General features: G+C 32.6%; 2 protein-coding genes across 3 annotated transcripts; one reads left to right on the top strand and one right to left on the bottom strand.

Moving 5' to 3' along the window:
• Nucleotides 1–536: 536 nt before the first annotated feature.
• Nucleotides 537–17,452, bottom strand: TfIIEalpha (transcription factor IIEalpha). Of its 2 annotated transcripts, XM_080150815.1 has the most exons (16): nt 16,941–17,452; nt 16,598–16,644; nt 15,881–16,018; nt 15,513–15,616; nt 14,868–14,934; nt 14,591–14,651; nt 13,781–13,856; nt 13,424–13,538; nt 12,889–13,013; nt 8,521–8,578; nt 7,801–7,858; nt 7,431–7,577; nt 6,806–6,890; nt 6,442–6,519; nt 1,121–1,193; nt 537–650 (listed from the first exon to the last, which is right to left on the bottom strand). In XM_080150815.1, exons 1-16 carry the CDS (start codon nt 16,997–16,999, stop codon nt 616–618), a joined length of 1,326 nt encoding a protein of 441 aa, XP_080006941.1. In that variant the 5' UTR covers nt 17,000–17,452; the 3' UTR covers nt 537–615. The 2 variants fall into 2 exon arrangements, with proteins under 2 accessions (XP_080006941.1, XP_080006942.1); XM_080150816.1 differs by lacking the exons at nt 537–650; nt 1,121–1,193 and adding an exon at nt 1,445–1,533.
• Nucleotides 17,453–17,492: 40 nt separating this feature from the next.
• On the top strand, nt 17,493–19,328 carry LOC145311824 (uncharacterized). The gene is made up of 3 exons (XM_080150817.1): nt 17,493–17,609; nt 17,926–18,136; nt 18,387–19,328. The coding sequence occupies exons 1-3, from the start codon at nt 17,529–17,531 to the stop codon at nt 19,229–19,231; spliced, it is 1,137 nt and encodes a 378-aa protein (XP_080006943.1). The 5' UTR covers nt 17,493–17,528; the 3' UTR covers nt 19,232–19,328.
• Nucleotides 19,329–19,503: the final 175 nt, after the last annotated feature.

Genomic DNA, 19,503 nt, shown 5'->3' on the forward strand with positions numbered 1-19,503 from the left:
GCTAAAAGATCATTACCTAAGCTTTCTATAGTGGGGTCAAACGTCCTGATTGGTCAAGTAGTTTTCGCGCTATGGCCGTTTAAAAAATGTCCCGATTTATGTGACTCACCCTGTATGTAAATATCCTAAACCAAGATGAACAAACGAACAAACTTTACTGAAATGTAGAGTAGCTATGCTGTTGTATTAAAATGTAAAACAAAAAGTTTTAGTTGATTTTTTATTTAATTCTTTTTGATATAAAAAAATACCTAAAACAAGGATGCCTTATGAATACGAAAATATAAATAATAACAATAATATTAACTTATTTCATCAATATCAGATACCTTATAAAATTAAGATTCACTTAGCTTTTTTATCTTTTACAAGTTTTAGCGCATTTTTTTGGTGTTTAACTTTAGAATAATGTCCAAAAATGACAACCAAGTGTATGTGCATTATAAAGCACATAAGAAAATCACATATAATTCTGTTAAAGTAACTATATACTCATAACAACTATTTAAATTCACCATTACATTTCATATGAAATATTTGACAATGTATCTTTTTATTTTTATCACTAACTTGAATAATAATATTATTAAATAAATGTGAATGAATATTTTATGCTTAATCATACATATCCTTGTAGAACTCAGAATAAACCTGATAATAAAAATGCATTTTTAACTAATTTGGGGGGGGGGGGGGTGGTGGTGAATGTCAATATCCCGTAAACTATACAAAGTCACCAGTTTCTGTTTTCTTCTGCTTTTCTTGTGTCATCAAAGTGCCTATCGAGCATTAAAAACCCCTTCTCAACTAATCTTAAAACAAAATTGACATTTTAGGTAGAGGGGGGGGGGGGGGATGAATCCCGATGCCTACTCTGCAGAGCCTGTATCTGCGGGGCACACCCAGAGCAGTACCCAATATAACCTAACCTAAACTAAAGTATCAAACAAACAAAAAACAACTCCCTCATTATTTTCATTTTTTTTATTATGATGGAGAGAGGGTAAAACTTCTTTCCCATTTTATCAAGCTGATTTGTTTATACAAAAAATGCTCTTAAAGGTCAGAATCTAGCCATAATTAAACTTTTTAATATCTTTAATATGAATGCATTTATATTCCTGATTATATTTCTCCATTTCTTCTGAGGTCATCTTAGCAATATGGTCTGGAGTAATATCTGTTATGTCAACCTAGTAATAGTAATAATTTTATTAGTTATCTTTACAATATGGTCTGGAGTAATATCAGTTATATTAACCTAGTAATAGTAATAATTTTATTAGTAATCTTTATAATATGGTCTGGAGTAATATCTGTTATATTAAACTAGTAATAGTAATAATTATTGTAGTTATCTTTAAAATATGGTCTGCAGTAATATCTGTTATATCAACCTAGTAATAGTAATAATTATATTAGTAATCTTTATAATATAGTCTGGAGTAATATCTGTTATATTAACCTAGTAATAGTAATAATTATATTAGTAATCTTTATAATATGGTCTGGAGTAATATATGTTATATCAACCTTGTAATAGTAATAATTATATTATTAATCTTTATAATATGGTCTGGAGTAATATCAGTTATATCAACCTAGTAATAGTAATAAGGGGGGGGGAAGTTTGTACACTTATAGGAAATGAAATTCAGTATCAAAGTTTGGGAGGGACGTGTTGGCTTGTTTTTAAAGTTATCAACCTAATTCTTTTTGTAAAATCTCTTATATGACTGGATGAACACGGAAAACTTTGAAAATTGAATTTTGGTACTTTCCTTCAAGGGGCCAGTGGAGCAAAAGACCCCCCAAAACACTAAAAATATGAGTTCTGAGCTTATTTTTAGAGATATCAACCTAATTTTTTAAATGTAAACTTTTTAAAAATAACTGAACTTAGTAACCATTACACATTTCATTTTGGGACTTTCCTTCTAGGGGCTTGTGGAGCAAGAGACCCCCCAAAACTAAGAAAAGGGGCTCTGAGCTTATTTTTGAAGATATCAACCTGATTTTTTTTCAAAGAAAACTTTTTAAAAATAACTGAACTAAGTAACTACTACACATTTCATTTTGGGACTTTCCTTGTTGGGGCTTGTGGAGCAAGAGACCCCCCAAAACTAAGAAAAGGAGTTCTGAGCTTTTTTTTAGAGATATCAACCTGATTTTTTTCAAAGAAAACTTTTTAAAAATAATTGAACTTAGTAACCATTACACATTTCATTTTGGGACTTTCCTTCTAGGGGCTTGTGGAGCAAGAGACCCCCCAAAACTAAGAACAGGAGTTCTGAGCTTTTTTTTGAAGATATCAACCTGATTTTTTTAAAGAAAACTCTTTTAAAATAACTGAACTACCTAAGTAACCATTACACATTTCATTTTGGGACTTTTCTTCTAGGGGCTTGTGGAGCAAGAGACCCCCCAAAACTAAGAACAGGAGTTCTGAGCTTATTTTTGAAGATATCAACCTAATTTTTTTATAGAAAACTTTTATAAAATAACTGATCTAAGTGACCATAACACATTTCATTTTAGAACTTTCTTTTTAGGGGATTGTGGAGCAAGAGACCCCCCAAAACACTGAAAATATGAGTTCTGAGCTTTTTTTTTATAGATATCAACCTTATTTTTTCAAAGAAAACTTTTTTAATGTAATTGAACTAAGTACCTAACTGTTACACATTTCATTTTGGGACGCTCCTTCCAGAGGCTTGTGGAGCAAAAGACTCCCCAAAACTAAAAATATTAGTTCTGAGTTTTTTTTAAAGATATCAACCAGATTTTTTATAAGAAAACTTTTTAAAATAACTGAACTAAGTAACCATTACACACTCTTGATTACCACTACATTATTGATATCTTTAAAAATAAGCTCAGAACTCATATTTTCAGTGTTTTGGAGGTCTTTTGCCCAACCAGCTCCCAGTAGGAAAGACCCAAAATGAAATGTGTAATGGTTACTTAGTCAACCTGATTTTTTTAAGAAAACTTTTTTAGACAGAACCGTACTAAGTAACCATTACACATTTCATTTTGGGACTTTCCTCCTAGCAGCTTGTGGAGCAAAAGATCCCCCTAAACACTAAAAATATGAGTTCTGAGCTTATTTTTTAAAGATATCAACCTGATTTTTAGCAAATCTGTTGTGGCTACGTAGTTCAGTTAAATGAAAAAAGTTTTCCTTAATAAATCAGCTTACCTAATATCTTTAAAAATAAGCTCAGAACTAATATTTATGGTTTTCAGGGGTCTTTTCCTTTACTAGCCCCTAGAAAGAAAGTCCCAAAATTAAATCTGTAAAGGTTACTTAGTTCGGTTATTTTAAAAAAGTTCCTTTAAAAAATCAGGTTGATATCTTTAGAAATAAGCTTAAAACTCCTATTTTTAGTTTTGGGGGGTCTTTTGCTCCACAAGCCCTTAGAAGGAAAGTCCCAAAATGAAATGTGTTCTGGTCACTTAGATCAGTTATTTTTAAAAAGTTTTCTTTTAAAAAATTCAGGATGATATCTTTAAAAATAAGCTCAGAACTCCTATTTTTAGTTTTGGGGGGTCTTTTGCTCCACAAGCCGTTAGAAGGAAAGTCCAAAAACGAAATGTGTTATGGTCACTTAGATCAGTTATTTTAAAAAAAGTATTCTTTGAAAAAAATCAGGTTGATATCTTCAAAAAATAAGCTCAGAACTTCTATTTTTAGTTTTTGGGGGTCATTTGCTCCACAAGGCCCTTAGAAGGAAAGTCCAAAAATGAAATGTGTAATGGTTACTTAGTTCAGTTATTTTTAAAAAGTTTTCTTTAAAAAAATCAGGTTGATATCTTCAAAATAAGCTCAGAACTCCTATTCTTAGTTTTGGGGGATCTCTTGCTCCACAAGACTCTAGAAGGAAAGTCCCAAAATGAAATGTGTAATGGTTACTAAGTTCAGTTACTTTTAAAAAGTTTTCATTGAAAAAAATCAGGTTGATATCTTCAAAAATAAGCTCAGAATTCCTGTTCTTAGTTTTGGGGGGTCTCTTGCTCCACAAGCCCCTAGAAGGAAAGTCCCAAAATGAAATGTGTATTAGTTACTTAGTTCAGTTATTTTTAAAAAGTTTTCTTTGAAAAAAATCAGGTTGATATCTTCAAAAATAAGCTCAGAACTCCTTCTCTTAGTTTTGGGGGGTCTCTTGCTCCACAAGCCCCTAGAAGAAAAGTCCCAAAATGAAATGTGTAATGGTTACTAAGTTCAGTTACTTTTAAAAAGTTTTCATTGAAAAAAATCAGGTTGATATCTTCAAAAATAAGCTCAGAACTCCTGTTCTTAGTTTTGGGGGGCCTCTTGCTCCACAAGCCCCTAGAAGGAAAGTCCCAAAATGAAATGTGTATTAGTTACTTAGTTCAGTTATTTTTAAAAAGTTTTCTTTGAAAAAAATCAGGTTGATATCTTCAAAAATAAGCTCAGAACTCCTTCTCTTAGTTTTGGGGGGTCTCTTGCTCCACAAGCCCCTAGAAGAAAAGTCCCAAAATGAAATGTGTAATGGTTACTAAGTTCAGTTACTTTTAAAAAGTTTTCATTGAAAAAAATCAGGTTGATATCTTCAAAAATAAGCTCAGAACTCCTGTTCTTAGTTTTGGGGGGCCTCTTGCTCCACAAGCCCCTAGAAGGAAAGTCCCAAAATGAAATGTGTATTAGTTACTTAGTTCAGTTATTTTTAAAAAGTTTTCTTTGAAAAAAATCAGGTTGATATCTTCAAAAATAAGCTCAGAACTCCTCTTCTTAGTTTTGGGGGGTCTCTTGCTCCACAAGCCCCTAGAAGGAAAGTCCCAAAATGAAATGTGTAATGGTTACTAAGTTCAGTTATTTTTAAAAAGTTTTCATTTAAAAAATTAGGTTGATATCTCTAAAAATAAGCTCAGAACTCATATTTTTAGTGTTTTGGGGGGTCTTTTGCTCCACTAGCCTCTTGAAGGAAAGTACCAAAATTCAATTTTCAAAGTTTTCCGTGTACATCCAGTCATATAAGAGATTTTACAAAAAGAATTAGGTTGATAACTTTAAAAACAAGCCCATACGTCCCTCCCAAACTTTGATACTGAATTTCATTTCCTATAAGTGTACAAACTTCCCCCCCCCTTATATTAGTAATCTTTATAATAAGGTCTGGAGTAATCAGGGCTGTGCAAAACCCGGGTTTTTTAAAAATACCCCGGGGTCGTGGAAAATAGGGGTTTTACCCGGGTTTTAGGGGGTTTCTTGGGGTATTTTGGGTTTTTATAGTTTTTATACTGTAAAAGCTTGAATAATATATTAAATATAATATATGTACAGGGTGAGTCAGAAAAAACTGAGTTTTTCGATTTTCAGAAACAACCAGAAGGAATACAGAAAAAATAATTATATATCCTTGTTCTTTGTACAAAAGCACATCAAACTTGTAAAAGGTGTTTTTCATTATCTCTAAAAATGCGGCCTCTATGATAGGTGTATGGTTTCAAAAAATGCCTTGTGTGAAAAATGTTGATCAAGAAAAATTAAGATAACTCATCTATTTTGTATTAAAAAATTTAAAAATTTCAATATTTATTTAGAAAAAGTTCTAAGAAAAGTACTTTAATGAGTTTTAAAGGTGAAATGCTTTTTGGCGCCTCACAAAAGCATTTTTAGAATACTGCAATTTGTCATTTTTTCATATTTCTTGATTGTGATGCATGTGGTTTAAAAGAATCTTCTATAATAATGTAGCTTATAGTAAAAAGAAGAAAAAACCTTTTTATTTGACAAAAAAATCTCTTAAGATAAAAAAGTTATCAAGATTTGAATTTTTAAAATGAAAATGCCGTTTAGAAACCCTACCCTATCTAAATGAAGTTATTATGATGTATTATAACACACAAGTATAATTTGTCAAAAGGGGCGGATATTTTGAAGATTAAATCCAGTCTTGCACCAAATTTAGAGGAAATTAAGGGAAGAGGGTAGGAATTTAGGTAACAAGATGAAATATTTCGGGTCATGAGCTGGTTTTCCGGTCATGGAGAATTAAATCTTAACAATAGATTACAACAAAACGTTTGATTTATAATGTGATAATTTAATTCAAATAAATTGTATTTTTAAGATGTTAAATATTTACAATTTGGGCTGCACTTTTTCGGGTCCTTTTGGGCAGATTTGGGCACCCCCCGTTTGGGGGGGGGGGGGGGTGAGAAAAAGGGGAAGAGGGTGAAAAAAGAGATTAACTTGGATATTATTAAAAAAACCAAAAAAACTGTTTTTTATAAAAAAAAAAATCGGTTTAAACCAAAAAAACAAACTGATTTGTTCTTTTTTTTTAAAAACAGTTTTTTTTTACCATCTCTGCTTTCAAAGCAAACTTTTAATAAATATTCTAGAGAAAACCAGAGACACTTTACTACAATCAGACAGACATAGTAAGGGAAGCTTTTAAATAAAAATTTTACCTCTTCTCCACAGACCATGACCGTGGGTATATCATCTTCATCACCAGATTCTTCCATCACCTCAACTACATCCTCATCCTTGGCAATATAAAACTTCAATCTTTTGCAAGAACATTTGAAAAATAATTGCTAAGTTTAGCCAAATGCCAAATATGTGCATTAAGTGTCATAATCCAGCTTATACCTACCAAAAATTAATTAATCCGAAAAAAAACAGGAAATCTATACGTGATTTTCATCTGTCGTTGGGTGGTAACACTCAGTAGAATTAAAGACCTTTTTATCTGCCCCCAATTATTATTATATAAGATATTTCTGGTCATAATGATTAAGAATACTCAGAACACTGTCTATGTGTCTATACCTTATCTTGATTAGCAAATGTTTGAGCAAGGAGCATGGCATCTCTTTCAACTGTATCTTGATCTTCAGGGTCACTCTCATCGCTTCTAAAAAAATATCATAGTTATTACACTTTTTAAAGACCCTTTTCTTACTTTGGAAAAATATTGAATTCTAAATTATACAGAAAAAAGATTTAAGGCTAAACAAAGCTTTCATATCATATAGTTTACATTACCCTCTCGTCCAATTTGGGAAATTTCAAAACCATAGCTACAACCGAAAGTTATTTTTCAATTCAATTCATTGTAGTTCTAAAAAGAAAAGGTTTGGATACCTTTGTAAGAAGGGAAAACAAGTTAGTCATAAAATGGCGCCGCCTAGCGAAATTTTCAACGCATTTTTTTGGTGATTTCTCTTGAGAGGGTTGTGGTACCCTCCTCTAAAATATCTATAAGCCTCCCTAGGACCTATGCAAAGCTACACAGTAAATGAGAACAATATATGTAAAGCGGTTAGCGATATCCTTCTGTATAGACAGAAAGAGATCCTGTTACTTTTATATAAGAATTTCATCTTTATGTTAGAATTGCGCTATTGATCCTTTGCAATCTATTGATTCTTCACTGACACAGCTGAAGCCTGACCTGGCATCACTATCACTGTCCTCCTGTCCAGGAACCAAGCTGGTTGCCTGCTGGGTGTTCCTACGCTCGTGTTTCAACAGCAGGTTGTTGATCTCGTCGTCAAGCATGTTAGAATCATCATTTAGGTCATCCTCCATAATACCAGTACTGAAAATAGTATGAATTATAATTTTTTTTATGCTAAGAATAACAGTTCTGTACTTTTATCTGGAATTAAACTTGTCAAATTTTAGAGTGTAATAATACGATGTTTTAAGCTACAAAATGAAAGAACTGCTCACGTCAAACCCATACATCTAGATTATAGGATGAAAATCATTTATTTTTTCTCCATTGTCCTATTCCTGTATTCCAGGATCTTGGTTCTTACCTGATTGATGGACCGCCCAAACCAGCAATAGCGGCATCTGCGCCAAAAGCATTTTCCTCTGTATTCAAATTTTAATCAATCAATAATTATAAAATTCTGTACAGTGTACAGTTTTTAAAATTATAGAAATGTTTTAAAAATTAAATTTTAGTAATATTTGGGATAAGGGGCGGGGGGGGGGGGAGTTTATAGTACACTTATAGGAAATGAAAATTCAGTATTAAATTTTGCCCTGGCATATTGGGCTTGTTTTTATAGTTATCAACCTAATTCTTTTTGTAAACTCTCATATATGAATGGATCTACCTGTAAAACTTTGAAAATTTAATTGTGGGCTTTCCTTTTAGGGGCTAGTGGGGCAAAAGACCCCTCCAAACACTAAAATTTTAAGTACTGAACTTATTTTTAAAGATATTGAGCTGATTTTTTTTATTGGAAACTAATTTCACATTACTGAAATAAGTAGTAACTACAGATTTTATTTACGCACTATCCTTCTAGCGGATATTGGGGTAAACCCCCCCCCCCAAATTCAAAATTGATAAGTTTTGAGCTTTCAAGCCCCTAGAAGTGAAGTGCAAAAATGTAATATGAGGTGGATAATCAACTCTTTTATGTAACTAAAGGGTCTATTTAAAAAATCAGCTCGATATCTTAAAAAATAACCTCATAACTTAAAATTATAGTGTTTTTCAATATTTTCATTTGATAGATTAATGCCTGCTTTTTTCTCCACAGTACTTTCTGATATCCATTGAGGAACTTCTTTTTTCTTTTCCTAAGAAATAAAATTAATCAATATGATTCTATTTACTTCAAAACATTGATGAATCACTATCACTGAGAAGTTTTCTTAATAATATATTTATTTCTAATAAAAAACAGGGACAAGGGACCAGGATTCTGACAAACAATTCTATATGAAAATTCCCCTCCCTATCTTACCCACTTTCCTTTAGTTACAGCCACAAAAAAATCCATATTTTCAGCTATTGGAATAAATTTTGTAAATTAACAAACATTTATGGATTATAGGTATCTAAAGTGAAAATCAGGTAAAGACACGTTTGGTAGATCATGCGAGCTTTACAGATTAATACTGCATCACAAGCAAATAATAGCTTCACTATGAACTCAATTTAATAAAGCAAAGCACAATTTCGTAATTACAGTTCTAACTGTAGGAGAAACACTATATTATATTTATATGGAATTACCGATTTTTACTTAAAACTATGTAATATTACATTGTGAAATATTAAGGATAAAAAAAAAAATTCTGAATTAATATTTAAATGACTCAATTAGAAGTATTCTGAAATATTAATGCCTAAAATCTCGCAACTATTATGCATAAAACTCATCCAAATCAACTCTTTCTGAGGTTGTCATTGTTTAAAGTTGGTATTTCCCCAAAAACAAATTTTTGTTCCCTCTTCAACTCATAAAATCGTTTTTTGTTTTATTTTGGTGGGAAAAGTTACTCAATAACTCACTATAGACTATAGCCTTTTTTTGAGAGTAAGAACTTTCAAGCGGATGTAGAGAAAAAAATTAATAGGTGGACATAAAATGCAGAGTAAATGCTCAATTCTCATAAGAATCGACACAAAAATAATAAATGAGGAGTAGATTCTAATGGATTAGCTGATTCTTCACAGTAAATTTGCCTTCTATTTTTCATAGCAGCCGAGAATTTACGGATTGACATCTTTAATTGAAGAGTAGATTTACAACAAACAAGGATGACAACATCCATAAAAGCGAAGCACTGAAACAGTAGGACAAACGGACATTAACACTTAATTAGTGTCAGAACTGAATAATCAGAATATAAATGTATAAGAGTCGAAGCAAAGTTGTAAGTAAATTTGATGAAAAACTGCTTTATACAGGATTATGTTTATGGACATACTTACATTTTTAGGACTTGATTATAGAGTTGCTTCGCTAATATCATTATACTTTGTTGTCCCAGGAATCAATTTACCAAAAATCAGATCAATCGGATGATTTTATCACATAAAAATTTGTTGTTAAAAAAGTAAAAAAATCAACATATTTAAAATGGACGTACGGAGATTATGGTAATGATTATAGAGTTGCTACGCTTTCTAAATCGTACCTAATTACTAAAGGAATCACCATGCAAAATTTGAAATCGATAGGACAATTCTAACATGCCTAAATTAACGAAAAAAGCTATCCGTTACGGACGGACGGACGGACCGACCCTAATTATAGAAAAGCTTCGCTTTTAAAAAGTACAGAAAATGTGATTGAATTGCATAATTATGACTCATCCTAAAATACCCATGCATTGATTTCTAGGGACACTTCTGGCTCTTTAACTGGGGGTAGTTCGACAGACAGAAATTCGCCGTCTGAATCATTGTTTGTGTACAACATCAATTAAAACGAAGCTTAACGAATTAGTAATACAAACTAATAAAAAACAATAACTAAGGTAATATATAACATTATTTAGAAGTTTGAATAAAAATTGCGTAAAAATCTGTCTTTAAATTAATAAAAATGGTGGTTTTTATGGAAATATTTAAATTTTAAGACTTAGAGATTCCTTGCTTTTTACATTACAAGTAATGGTCCTAGGTTTCAATATTTTAAGAATCAAGTGAAAAGGGTGATTACAATACATAAAATATTGTTTTACAAAGAGTAAAAATTCTCTGTTAAAAAAGGTAAATGATTATAGAGTTGCTACACTTTGTGCTTAAGTTACAAATGTCTATCCGTTACGGACGAAAGACCTTGATTACAGCTATGTTTTTTTTTTAAATCAAGAAGAACCACACATACTGACAGTGTTGGTTTATAGTTGCTGCTGCTCTTCGTCACCAAAATTGACTTTTTTTATTAACTTCAATTTCAAATTTTATTTCCTTAAAAAAGGTTTTCTTCCGTTCTTGCCCAAATATATTTTTAACGAGACTATTATTGAAGAAAACTGATGTCTTTTGAAATGAAAACCGGATGAACTAACAGACGGGAGCGGATGTCCGAAGAGTCCTATTTGTTTAGGCTTTGTTAGGCGATTGAAAAAAACTGAAAGAACCATGCTTTTAGCAGTATTATAGCCTATGTTATAGTTTTTATAAACATACTTAAACGGACGGATGGACAGACAAACGGATGGACGATGTTCAAAAAGTGATTCAAAAAGTGAAAGAACCATTCTTTTAGCCCTACTATACCCAAAGTTAGATTTTTTTGCTAACTTAGAAAGTCTGTTGAATTTTTGAAACACTACCTACAGTAACTAGTAAGCAGAGCGACCACACGCACACACTAGTGCAGTCACGCATATTGCGACTAGAAATGATAGAACCGGTTCTAGTAATACTACGTAATATTTAGTCAAGCCACTAGCGTAACAGTGAGAAAAGTTAAACATTCAAAATAAAACTCTTATCAGTTCAGTAATATTTAAGTATTTGTTATTATACTATCTTTTGTTAAAATGAATGATTTTAAATGTAAGGCGCAGAAGAAAATTATTAATGTAGAAAGTTTTAGTGATAAGACTAAGCTTATCATTCTTACTATATAGGCAATTAATATATCAATTTATTTTGATATGAAATTCTTGTGACATATTTAGTAAATGTTAATAATATTAAGTTAATTATTGTGAACTTAGCTGCTAGAGAGCAAAGAACTTTGTCTACAGGAGGGGGGAACATTTTACACCTCCCTTCCCCCAAGTTAGAAATAAACCAAATATTGCAGATTAGAATTTTCAACCCAGTGCAGTGGTAAATTTAACAAGGGGGGGGGGGGGGGTGGAGGTATCTAACCCCTTCCCCTTTTAGTATGAAATGTGAATTCACCTTATCTATAATACAAAGTAGCTTGATGTCTGTCCGTCATGAGCTTAAGATCTCGGTAACCGATTGGATTCTACTCTTCAGGGAATATGTCTACTGGTCCTTTAGTGGTTTTAGGCTAATTTCTTGGGGGGGGGGGGGGGCACCCCCAACTCCCCCAAAAACAAAAAATCCCTGACAATTTTTTGTAAGGCAGGTTATTTTTAAACATTGGTTCTTCAGCACCACTACTACGGTTTTTTTAAGAAGGTAATTATAACAGAGTGGTGCTGCATCACCACCACAACAGTTTTTTTTAATTACCTCTTGGGACAAAGCCCCTAGAGTCTTTGTCGAAGACGCTAGTATGTAAACAAGAATGACAACATCCAAAAGTAGCGAAGCTCAAAAATTATTAAATTATGAAATTTACTATAAAGCAGTGTCATACAATAAACAAAAATAAATAAGTTGACAAAATAGGGAAATTACTAAAATTTCAGCCTTCCATCCTAAAGAGAAGTTCAGAAAATCACAAAAACTTGAAAATCTAGGAATTGATCTAGCACCCCAAATGACAGACAGATGAACAAAACAATGTATAGACTAGATGGGCATATGTAATGGAAATCTTCACGAAAAATTTCAACTATCATTCTTGAATAGGAGCCGAGAAAATCACGTTTCCCCCAGGGCGTTACGGACTGACTGACGGACAAAGTGAATTATAGAGTGGCTTCGCTACTAAAAAAGAAGTACTATACCACCCCCAAATAGGGAGTAAAATTAAAAATTAAGTGAGTGAAACGGGGGGGGGGGGGGGGGGGTAAGTCTAATAGGTATATTTCAAAATATTATACCACCCCCCCCCCCCCCTAAAGACTTTAAAACCTGTTGAAACCTGTTAAAACCTCGCTGAAAATTGAAGGCGAATCCTATACTGCTTTGCGTATGTAAATCCAGTTTTTACACGTATGGATTGACTTACAGACGGCCATGCCATATTTACAGAGTAGACGCGCTATCAAAAACATCAAACAGCGCAGCTATTTAAAATTATCAGCAAAGTACCAAGGACGTCCGGGGGGGGGGGGGGTGAAAGGGGTGATTACCCCCACCCAAAAAAAAAAAATTTGGTAGTGCACAACCTCAAAATTATTTAAGGGGGTTTTTGGCTATTTGTATATTTTTCATAGTTTTTTCCCATATCCTCATCCTCCATTTCCCATATTCTCTTAACCTGCCAGTTTAAAATTCTCACCTGTTTAAGCGTATCTTCTCCAAAAGTGATGTTGACCGTTTGGTTGACCTCTCCGAAGCCGCCCTTCCTCTTATCCGTCCAGTTACCATCATTGACATCGCCACTGGCAGGTCCATGTGACCGAGCTTAGCAAAAATAATATGTTTATTTAGTGACTGAGCACCTACTCTACAACTCACTATGTCCGTCCGTGTATGTTATGCTATATTTGTGATTAATATTCTGTTGGGGAAATATAGTTGTTCAGAATTTCTATTCCTTAACACATCTGCTTGGCTGTTCTTTTGCTTGCTTCTCGCTTTTTATGTATGTTGTCATCCTTGTTTATTAGATTATTATAAATAAAGAAAAAAGACAAAATAACTACTTTCAATTGGGTCTTTGAATATCAGCCAATAGCATCGTAAATTATTAACACATCCAAGTCGCTACAAAAGAGCAGAAACAATTTGCTAGCAGACGATAAAAGTTCCCAAGACAGGGGCCAGGACGTTGTCTGGGTTACACATCTATACTCAATACATTTATTGTTTACCTGATTGCTGGCCAGGCATACCTGGCCTGGATATGTCAACAGGATCTGGCTCCAGAGCTTCTGGTGCCAGCCTAATGTCCTCAACGGCCCGCAGGATGTCAAATAACTTCTCCATCTAGCAGTTGGGGTTGATCATAAAATGAAATATCCACAGTATTTGGACCCCTTGCGAAAACAAGAGGAGGGGTGTTTAGAGCTCGATATGTACTTTCATGGAGAGAACTAGATTCATTGTTGGTAGTCAATCTAAATTTCTTTTCTTAAAGATATCTTAAAGGACAATTGAGAGCCCTCTCTTTCATATAACGCTGGAAAATTCTATTTTTGATACAGAGGTTATTTTTATGAGAAACTGGCCTGGTCATTGAATGTTGCCATAAGCTTGCGCGACTCTTTCTTAGGCATAGCACTCTCATCTTCGTCCACAGGCGCGCTACCAAGAGCAGGATCTTTAGCAAAATTATTCAAAAACTCATTTAGTGTAGGGAATAGAAAAAAAAGACATTCCCCCTTTTGCATATCGACCATAAACGAACCTTTTGAAGAAAATAGGTTAGGTTAGGTAAAGGTTATGGCTGCCGCATATGGTTTCAACCCCTTAGTGAAAGGTCTTTACAATGCAATGGTTAAAAATTTTTATTTGAAAATAAGTGACAGGGTTAGATAATAAGTAAACGTAAATTTTTTTTACAAATTTTCTTTTTTAAATCTGTGATTTATCTATAAGTTGGATTTATGTACTAATTTAGCAAATTTATAGAAAATAATAAAGGGGGGTGGGGGGGGGGGGGGGGGGCGAAAGTGACACTTTTTGAAACCAAAACTAAAAGTCAAAGGAACTCAACTAAAAAAAGAGTTACAGGTCTGACATTTTGCATGGCAGTTGCTTTATAGGGGTACAATATGGAACTGTGAAGAAACGGCGGCGCAACCGCCGAAAACCGCCGAGAAAAGGCAAAAAAATTTCGGCGGGAGACGGCGGTTTTCGGCGGTTGCGCCGCCGTTTCTTCACAGTTCCATATTGTACCCCTATAAAGCAACTGCCATGCAAAATCTCAGACCTGTAACTCTTTTTTTAGTTGAGTTCCTTTGTTGACCTCTAGTTTTGGTTTCAAAAAGTGTCACTTTCGCCCCCCCCCCCCCCCTTTGCTATTGATCTCTCCCTGCCTGCAAAAGGTACATTTAAACTCGCCACTCATGGGGTCAAAAAGCTGGTCTGCCTCTAGGTCTAAAATTACAAAAGTGGTAATTAAGTTTATTATCATCATAAATTAGCGTTACTGACTTATCCCACGAAGTCCATGTTGGGTTTAAAACAAATAGAACTGGACTTTACAGAAAGAAATAAAGGGAAAAAGGCAGAAATAAATGGTTTACCAGCTTCAAAGGCAGGATTGTTCAAAGGTGTAATGCTTGTATAACTATATCAAAGATAAATACCGACCTGAGAATGTTTTGTTACAGTTTGTACATTTGAAACTAGATCTTGCAGTCGCATCTCTTTCCTCTACCTAGGATAATATAAAATTTGAAATTTTCTGGGACGTTACTGTGCGAGGCGTGCAGAATATTTTTTACACTACTCCCACTAAATTTATTAACTCCCCTTTTTTTTTGTGAGTTGAGTAGAGGTGATAAATTATCCATATATTACAAGCCTACCCTTTAGAGGTCGTTGTTTTATTCATTTAGACTTTGCGTAAAGTTTTTGGGGACCATGGCTTTTGGTATGATTTCTTATAAAAAAGGTGAAATGTTGACTAATTAGGTTCTCCTTTCAGGGTTTTAAAATATATTATTGTTTATAGAGTAGTTAGATCCTAACAGAAAAATATCTGCTGGTTTCATTTTAAAATCAACCATAGATAAACGAGTTTTCGGTGCTTTCCCTCAGACATATTACATAACCACCTAACAACTTATTTTCAATCTAGGGAATTTTCTAGTCACTACGGGGCCCTACCCCCAATGAGATACTATCTACTTTCTAAACCTCTACTTAACCTATCATAACCTAAAATAAGTATTATCTATGCGTTTGTTTGTGGTCCAGGTGAATTAAGAGGTAAACGGCAAAGTATTTTGTTACCTCCATTTTTTTCCTCATCATATCCAACTTGTATTTGACAATGTTGACAAATATCTTGTAATTTATAAAGTAACAATTTACTTTCACAGCTTTACCATCCTCGCCTAAAATATATAAAATTTTTGGGGGCTTTGTATTCGAAGACTTTAATTTAGATATGAAACACATCCAACAACCCTTGGATCCATACAAAGCTTCAATAATAACCAGGGAATTAAGGAATTTGGACGGTAAATTGATGTAGAGTACAATCCCAATGATGAAAAAACAAAATTACCCCGACTTCCCTTGTTTGTAGAACATTGGGTAGCACCAGTGATATTTCCAGTCCAATGTCTCCTCCCTACCTGGTAAATTTAGTTCCTAACCTGTCTCAATCTTCATCTTAACTTGTATGAATCTGTCAGACTTGAGTGTTGCCAACTTTGCACGCAACACTTTCTTGTCAAACTTGAGCAGAGCACAAAGGTCGTCCTCTCTCAAACACGGGTATTTTACCAACATGTCTGTTTGCATTTGGGTCATCATAATTTGTAATTGAATAAAATATTTTCCCTTGAAGTGCCTACCGATCTTGTAAAAATAAATAAAATAACGGGGACGATAAGTTTAATTATTTTGTACCTCTGCGGATGGACCCCTAACCCTGCAGAGTTACCAGTTCTCCAAATATAACTTTACCTAACCCACTAGAAACTTAACCCTTACCCCCCCTGTCTTATTTTCAATTTGTTTCCAATTAAGCGTGGGGGGTAGAAGGATTTTGGCCGATAAGCACTTTGAGAAAACCGCCCCAAAAAATGTATTGAAGAAACCTTAAAGAAGCTCTTCTAAAAACAGAGAAATTAATTGCCACAACATTTCTAAAAAATTTAGCAATGTTAATGTTATATTGATAAACAATGCGAACTGTCCCTTAGTATCTATTACATACACAAGAGTGACTTGTGGAGTAGTTTTGCCGATTAAATTTTAAAAATATTAGCTGTAGTTTCATGATTTTGAGAAAATCAATTAGGGATTAAATATATAATATTATTCTAAAAGTTTAATATTTTTTTTCAAAAATATAAATATGAAGATTCCTATAATTAAAGAATATTCCAATTCATAGAAGCCACGGACAACCAACCTAAACAAAATATTACGTTTTTTTTATTCAAAAAAATTGTGCCTATTATTTTAAAGAGTTATTTCTTTAGGTTGAAATATGTCGCCCAAAAATTTCTTTGCTCTTATAACATAAATGAATTGCATGTAAAAAAAAATTTCGTCTACTAGAAGTTCCTTTAATTTGGACAGATTAATTCGTCTGACAGCCTATCTAGGCTGATAAATCTATAGTTTAGAGATAAGAAATTAGAGTAGAAATTTTTATCTTTAGTCAACATTAGTTTATTTTACCTAACATTGGAAATATGTTATTACCTTGACAGCTGTTTTAGGCTGCTTGGCACTTCAGTTAATAGTGGCTGAGCGGTTGTCATCTTGGCAGCTTTATACTTTTCTTTAAGCTGTTAACAAATGGCTTTCAATTTGAAGTAACTGTTTATCATAACATTTTTGTTCATGAAAGTCTACATTTCATTTCAATTATCTATCACATTTTAAAGGTTACATTTTATTTCTGAAATTTAATTTCAATTGTATAATACATCATTTTTTAGGAATTTGAAAAATATTATTTTTTTTGCAAGTGTTAGTTAGCCACAGAGGGTTAAAAAGACTCTTTGGTAATTAAAACTATATTAGATTATGCTTATAAGGTTTTTAAAGGAAAAAGATTCGAGAATAATGTACAAAAACGTCCATTGTGTACTGTGTAGGTATGCCAATCAAAAGATAAGACATTTAGCGTTTTTAGAAAAAACAATAGCCTAATCAAATAATATTCTTTATTTATTTCAGTTTTATCTTTTGGATAATGATATCTATTACAAAAACATTGCAGTAATATCCTGTGTAAAACTTTATGTATTTTGTTTCAGAAAATATTAAACAACAAGAGATAAGAAAATGAGTGCAGATGTTATTGTTGAAGGTGAAAACAATCCAATTCTTGTTTCCGATTTGGAGGACTGCAACAAAATTATACAGGTACAGGCTTTTTTCTCAAGCAAGGGAATATACAGTAAATTATTTGGATTAACTAAATAAAAGATAGAAAATAAAATTTCACAAGTTCAACAAAAATCAAATAATAGCTGAGAAGTATTAAATCAAACATTTGTCTCAATTATCTATAATCTAACCTTCAGCTAATCCAAGTCTTTTTCCTTATTTTCTGTAAGGATAAAATATGAGAAAATAATAATTACTTAGTGGCAGTTTCATTTTGAATCTTTTTAGCATATTTATTTTGCCACTATACCTCTTAACATTAATTTAAATTGATGATATAATTAATGTTAAGGAAATATTTGATGAAGCAGAAGCTGATAAAGACAATTCTGCTGTTGGCCTGGACTGTGAAGGTGTGGCTCTGGGTGTCCACGGAAAGTTAACACTGGTTCAGTTAAGCTCTTGGCAAGGAAATATTTATCTCTTTGATGTGCTAAAAAAGAAAGAATTGTTATCAGAAGACAGCTTGCTTACAGAACTTTTGAAGTCTGACAAAATCACAAAGGAATGGAATATTTAATATTGCTAAAACTCAATCAGTTGGTTTACTTTAATTGGTTTGAAAAAAAAATGGAATTTAGAAATGTATATTTTTTTCAGCCTATCTACATCATCTGTGAAAACAATGAATAAGTAGTTTATAAACAAGAAATCAATATTCAGAAAAAAAATTTAAAGAATAGGATTGTATTTAATAGTCTTTTTCTTAAATAATATTAAATATTTGGAGTTAAGTAATCCATTTGTTAAAACAGGTTCTTCATGCACCCCACAATGACAACCTGGCCCTGTATTTCCAACATGGAATTAATCTAAACAGAGTTTATGACACACAGTTGGCACATTCCTTAATTTGTCTAGAGAAAGGAGAAGAAGTCAGGCAAACTTCCTACCAAGATATGTGCAAAAGCCAGAATCTAGAACTGTCGCAAGAATCATTAGAAAAGAATAATATCTACAAGAAATACCCTAAAATCTGGGAAGAACGTCCTCTGAAAAGAAAGATGAAAGTAATTGCCGCAGATGATGTCAAACATTCATTGTCCATTATGAAGAAACAATTGGCAGAGAAGAAAGATGGAGAGAGTGTCATAGATGCCAAGTTATTTGAGTTGGCATGCCAAAATGAAATCTTTTATGCAATTAATCAACAAACAATAAGACAAAATTCTGAAATTGTAAAGTTGAGGAAAGCTAATGAGAAGGAGTTTCAAGAGAAAGATAAGATATTTAAAACTAAAGATAAACAAATGAAAACCAAAAGAGATGAATATGTTAGTTTGACAGAACCAAACGAAAACAGGACACAAAAATTAAGGGAAGGAAATCAAGCCCCTAAGGAACTTTCAGAGTGGCAAATCAAAATTCAGGATTTAAGTAAGGCAATAGCTTCAAAGACTGTAAAGGAAATTTCAATTAATACAAAAGATATCACTGATGAAATTGAAAAGGAAAAAACAACACTCAAAGCTAAGCATGAAGCAATGATGAAGAAAAAGGATGAGAAAATTAAGTATCTAGATGACACAATAAGTGACTTAAATGAAAAGGTGAAACATCTGAAACTCATTTCCAATAGTACGAGTAAAGAAACTTGAAGTATTAAAATATGTAATTTTACAAAATCTGTATTAATTTGTATGTGTTAAATAATTTTGTTTTGAATTAATAAAGTGTTTAAATTTTTAATTTGAATATTATAGTACATTAATATCTGAGAGAGGTTGAATAAGACGTATTAAAAAAAAGTCAGCGTTTAAATCAATCTACTAAATTCTTGATTATATATATCATTCAAGCTCAATGCATCTTTCATCAAGTTGCCAACTAAAAATCAAAACAAGTACATTTTTCTAATACTTTTCTAATT

This window comes from Acartia tonsa, chromosome 2 (assembly GCF_053477335.1).
Source record: "Acartia tonsa isolate MP-2025a chromosome 2, ASM5347733v1, whole genome shotgun sequence".
Lineage (NCBI taxonomy): Eukaryota > Metazoa > Arthropoda > Copepoda > Calanoida > Acartiidae > Acartia > Acartia tonsa.

Excerpts from the sequence above, each read along its gene's own strand:
- TfIIEalpha (XM_080150815.1), bottom strand. The coding sequence starts at position 16,999 with ATGACAACCGCTCAGCCACTATTAACTGAAGTGCCAAGCAGCCTAAAA. Across the intron at positions 16,019-16,597 it reads GGAATATTCTTTAATTATAG|ACATGTTGGTAAAATACCCG; the intron begins GAATCTTCATAT and ends AAATGCAAACAG. Across the intron at positions 7,578-7,800 it reads TTGGGCGGTCCATCAATCAG|TACTGGTATTATGGAGGATG; the intron begins GTAAGAACCAAG and ends TACTATTTTCAG.
- LOC145311824 (XM_080150817.1), top strand. The coding sequence starts at position 17,529 with ATGAGTGCAGATGTTATTGTTGAAGGTGAAAACAATCCAATTCTTGTT. Across the intron at positions 17,610-17,925 it reads ACTGCAACAAAATTATACAG|GAAATATTTGATGAAGCAGA; the intron begins GTACAGGCTTTT and ends ATTAATGTTAAG. Across the intron at positions 18,137-18,386 it reads GAAGTCTGACAAAATCACAA|AGGTTCTTCATGCACCCCAC; the intron begins AGGAATGGAATA and ends ATTTGTTAAAAC.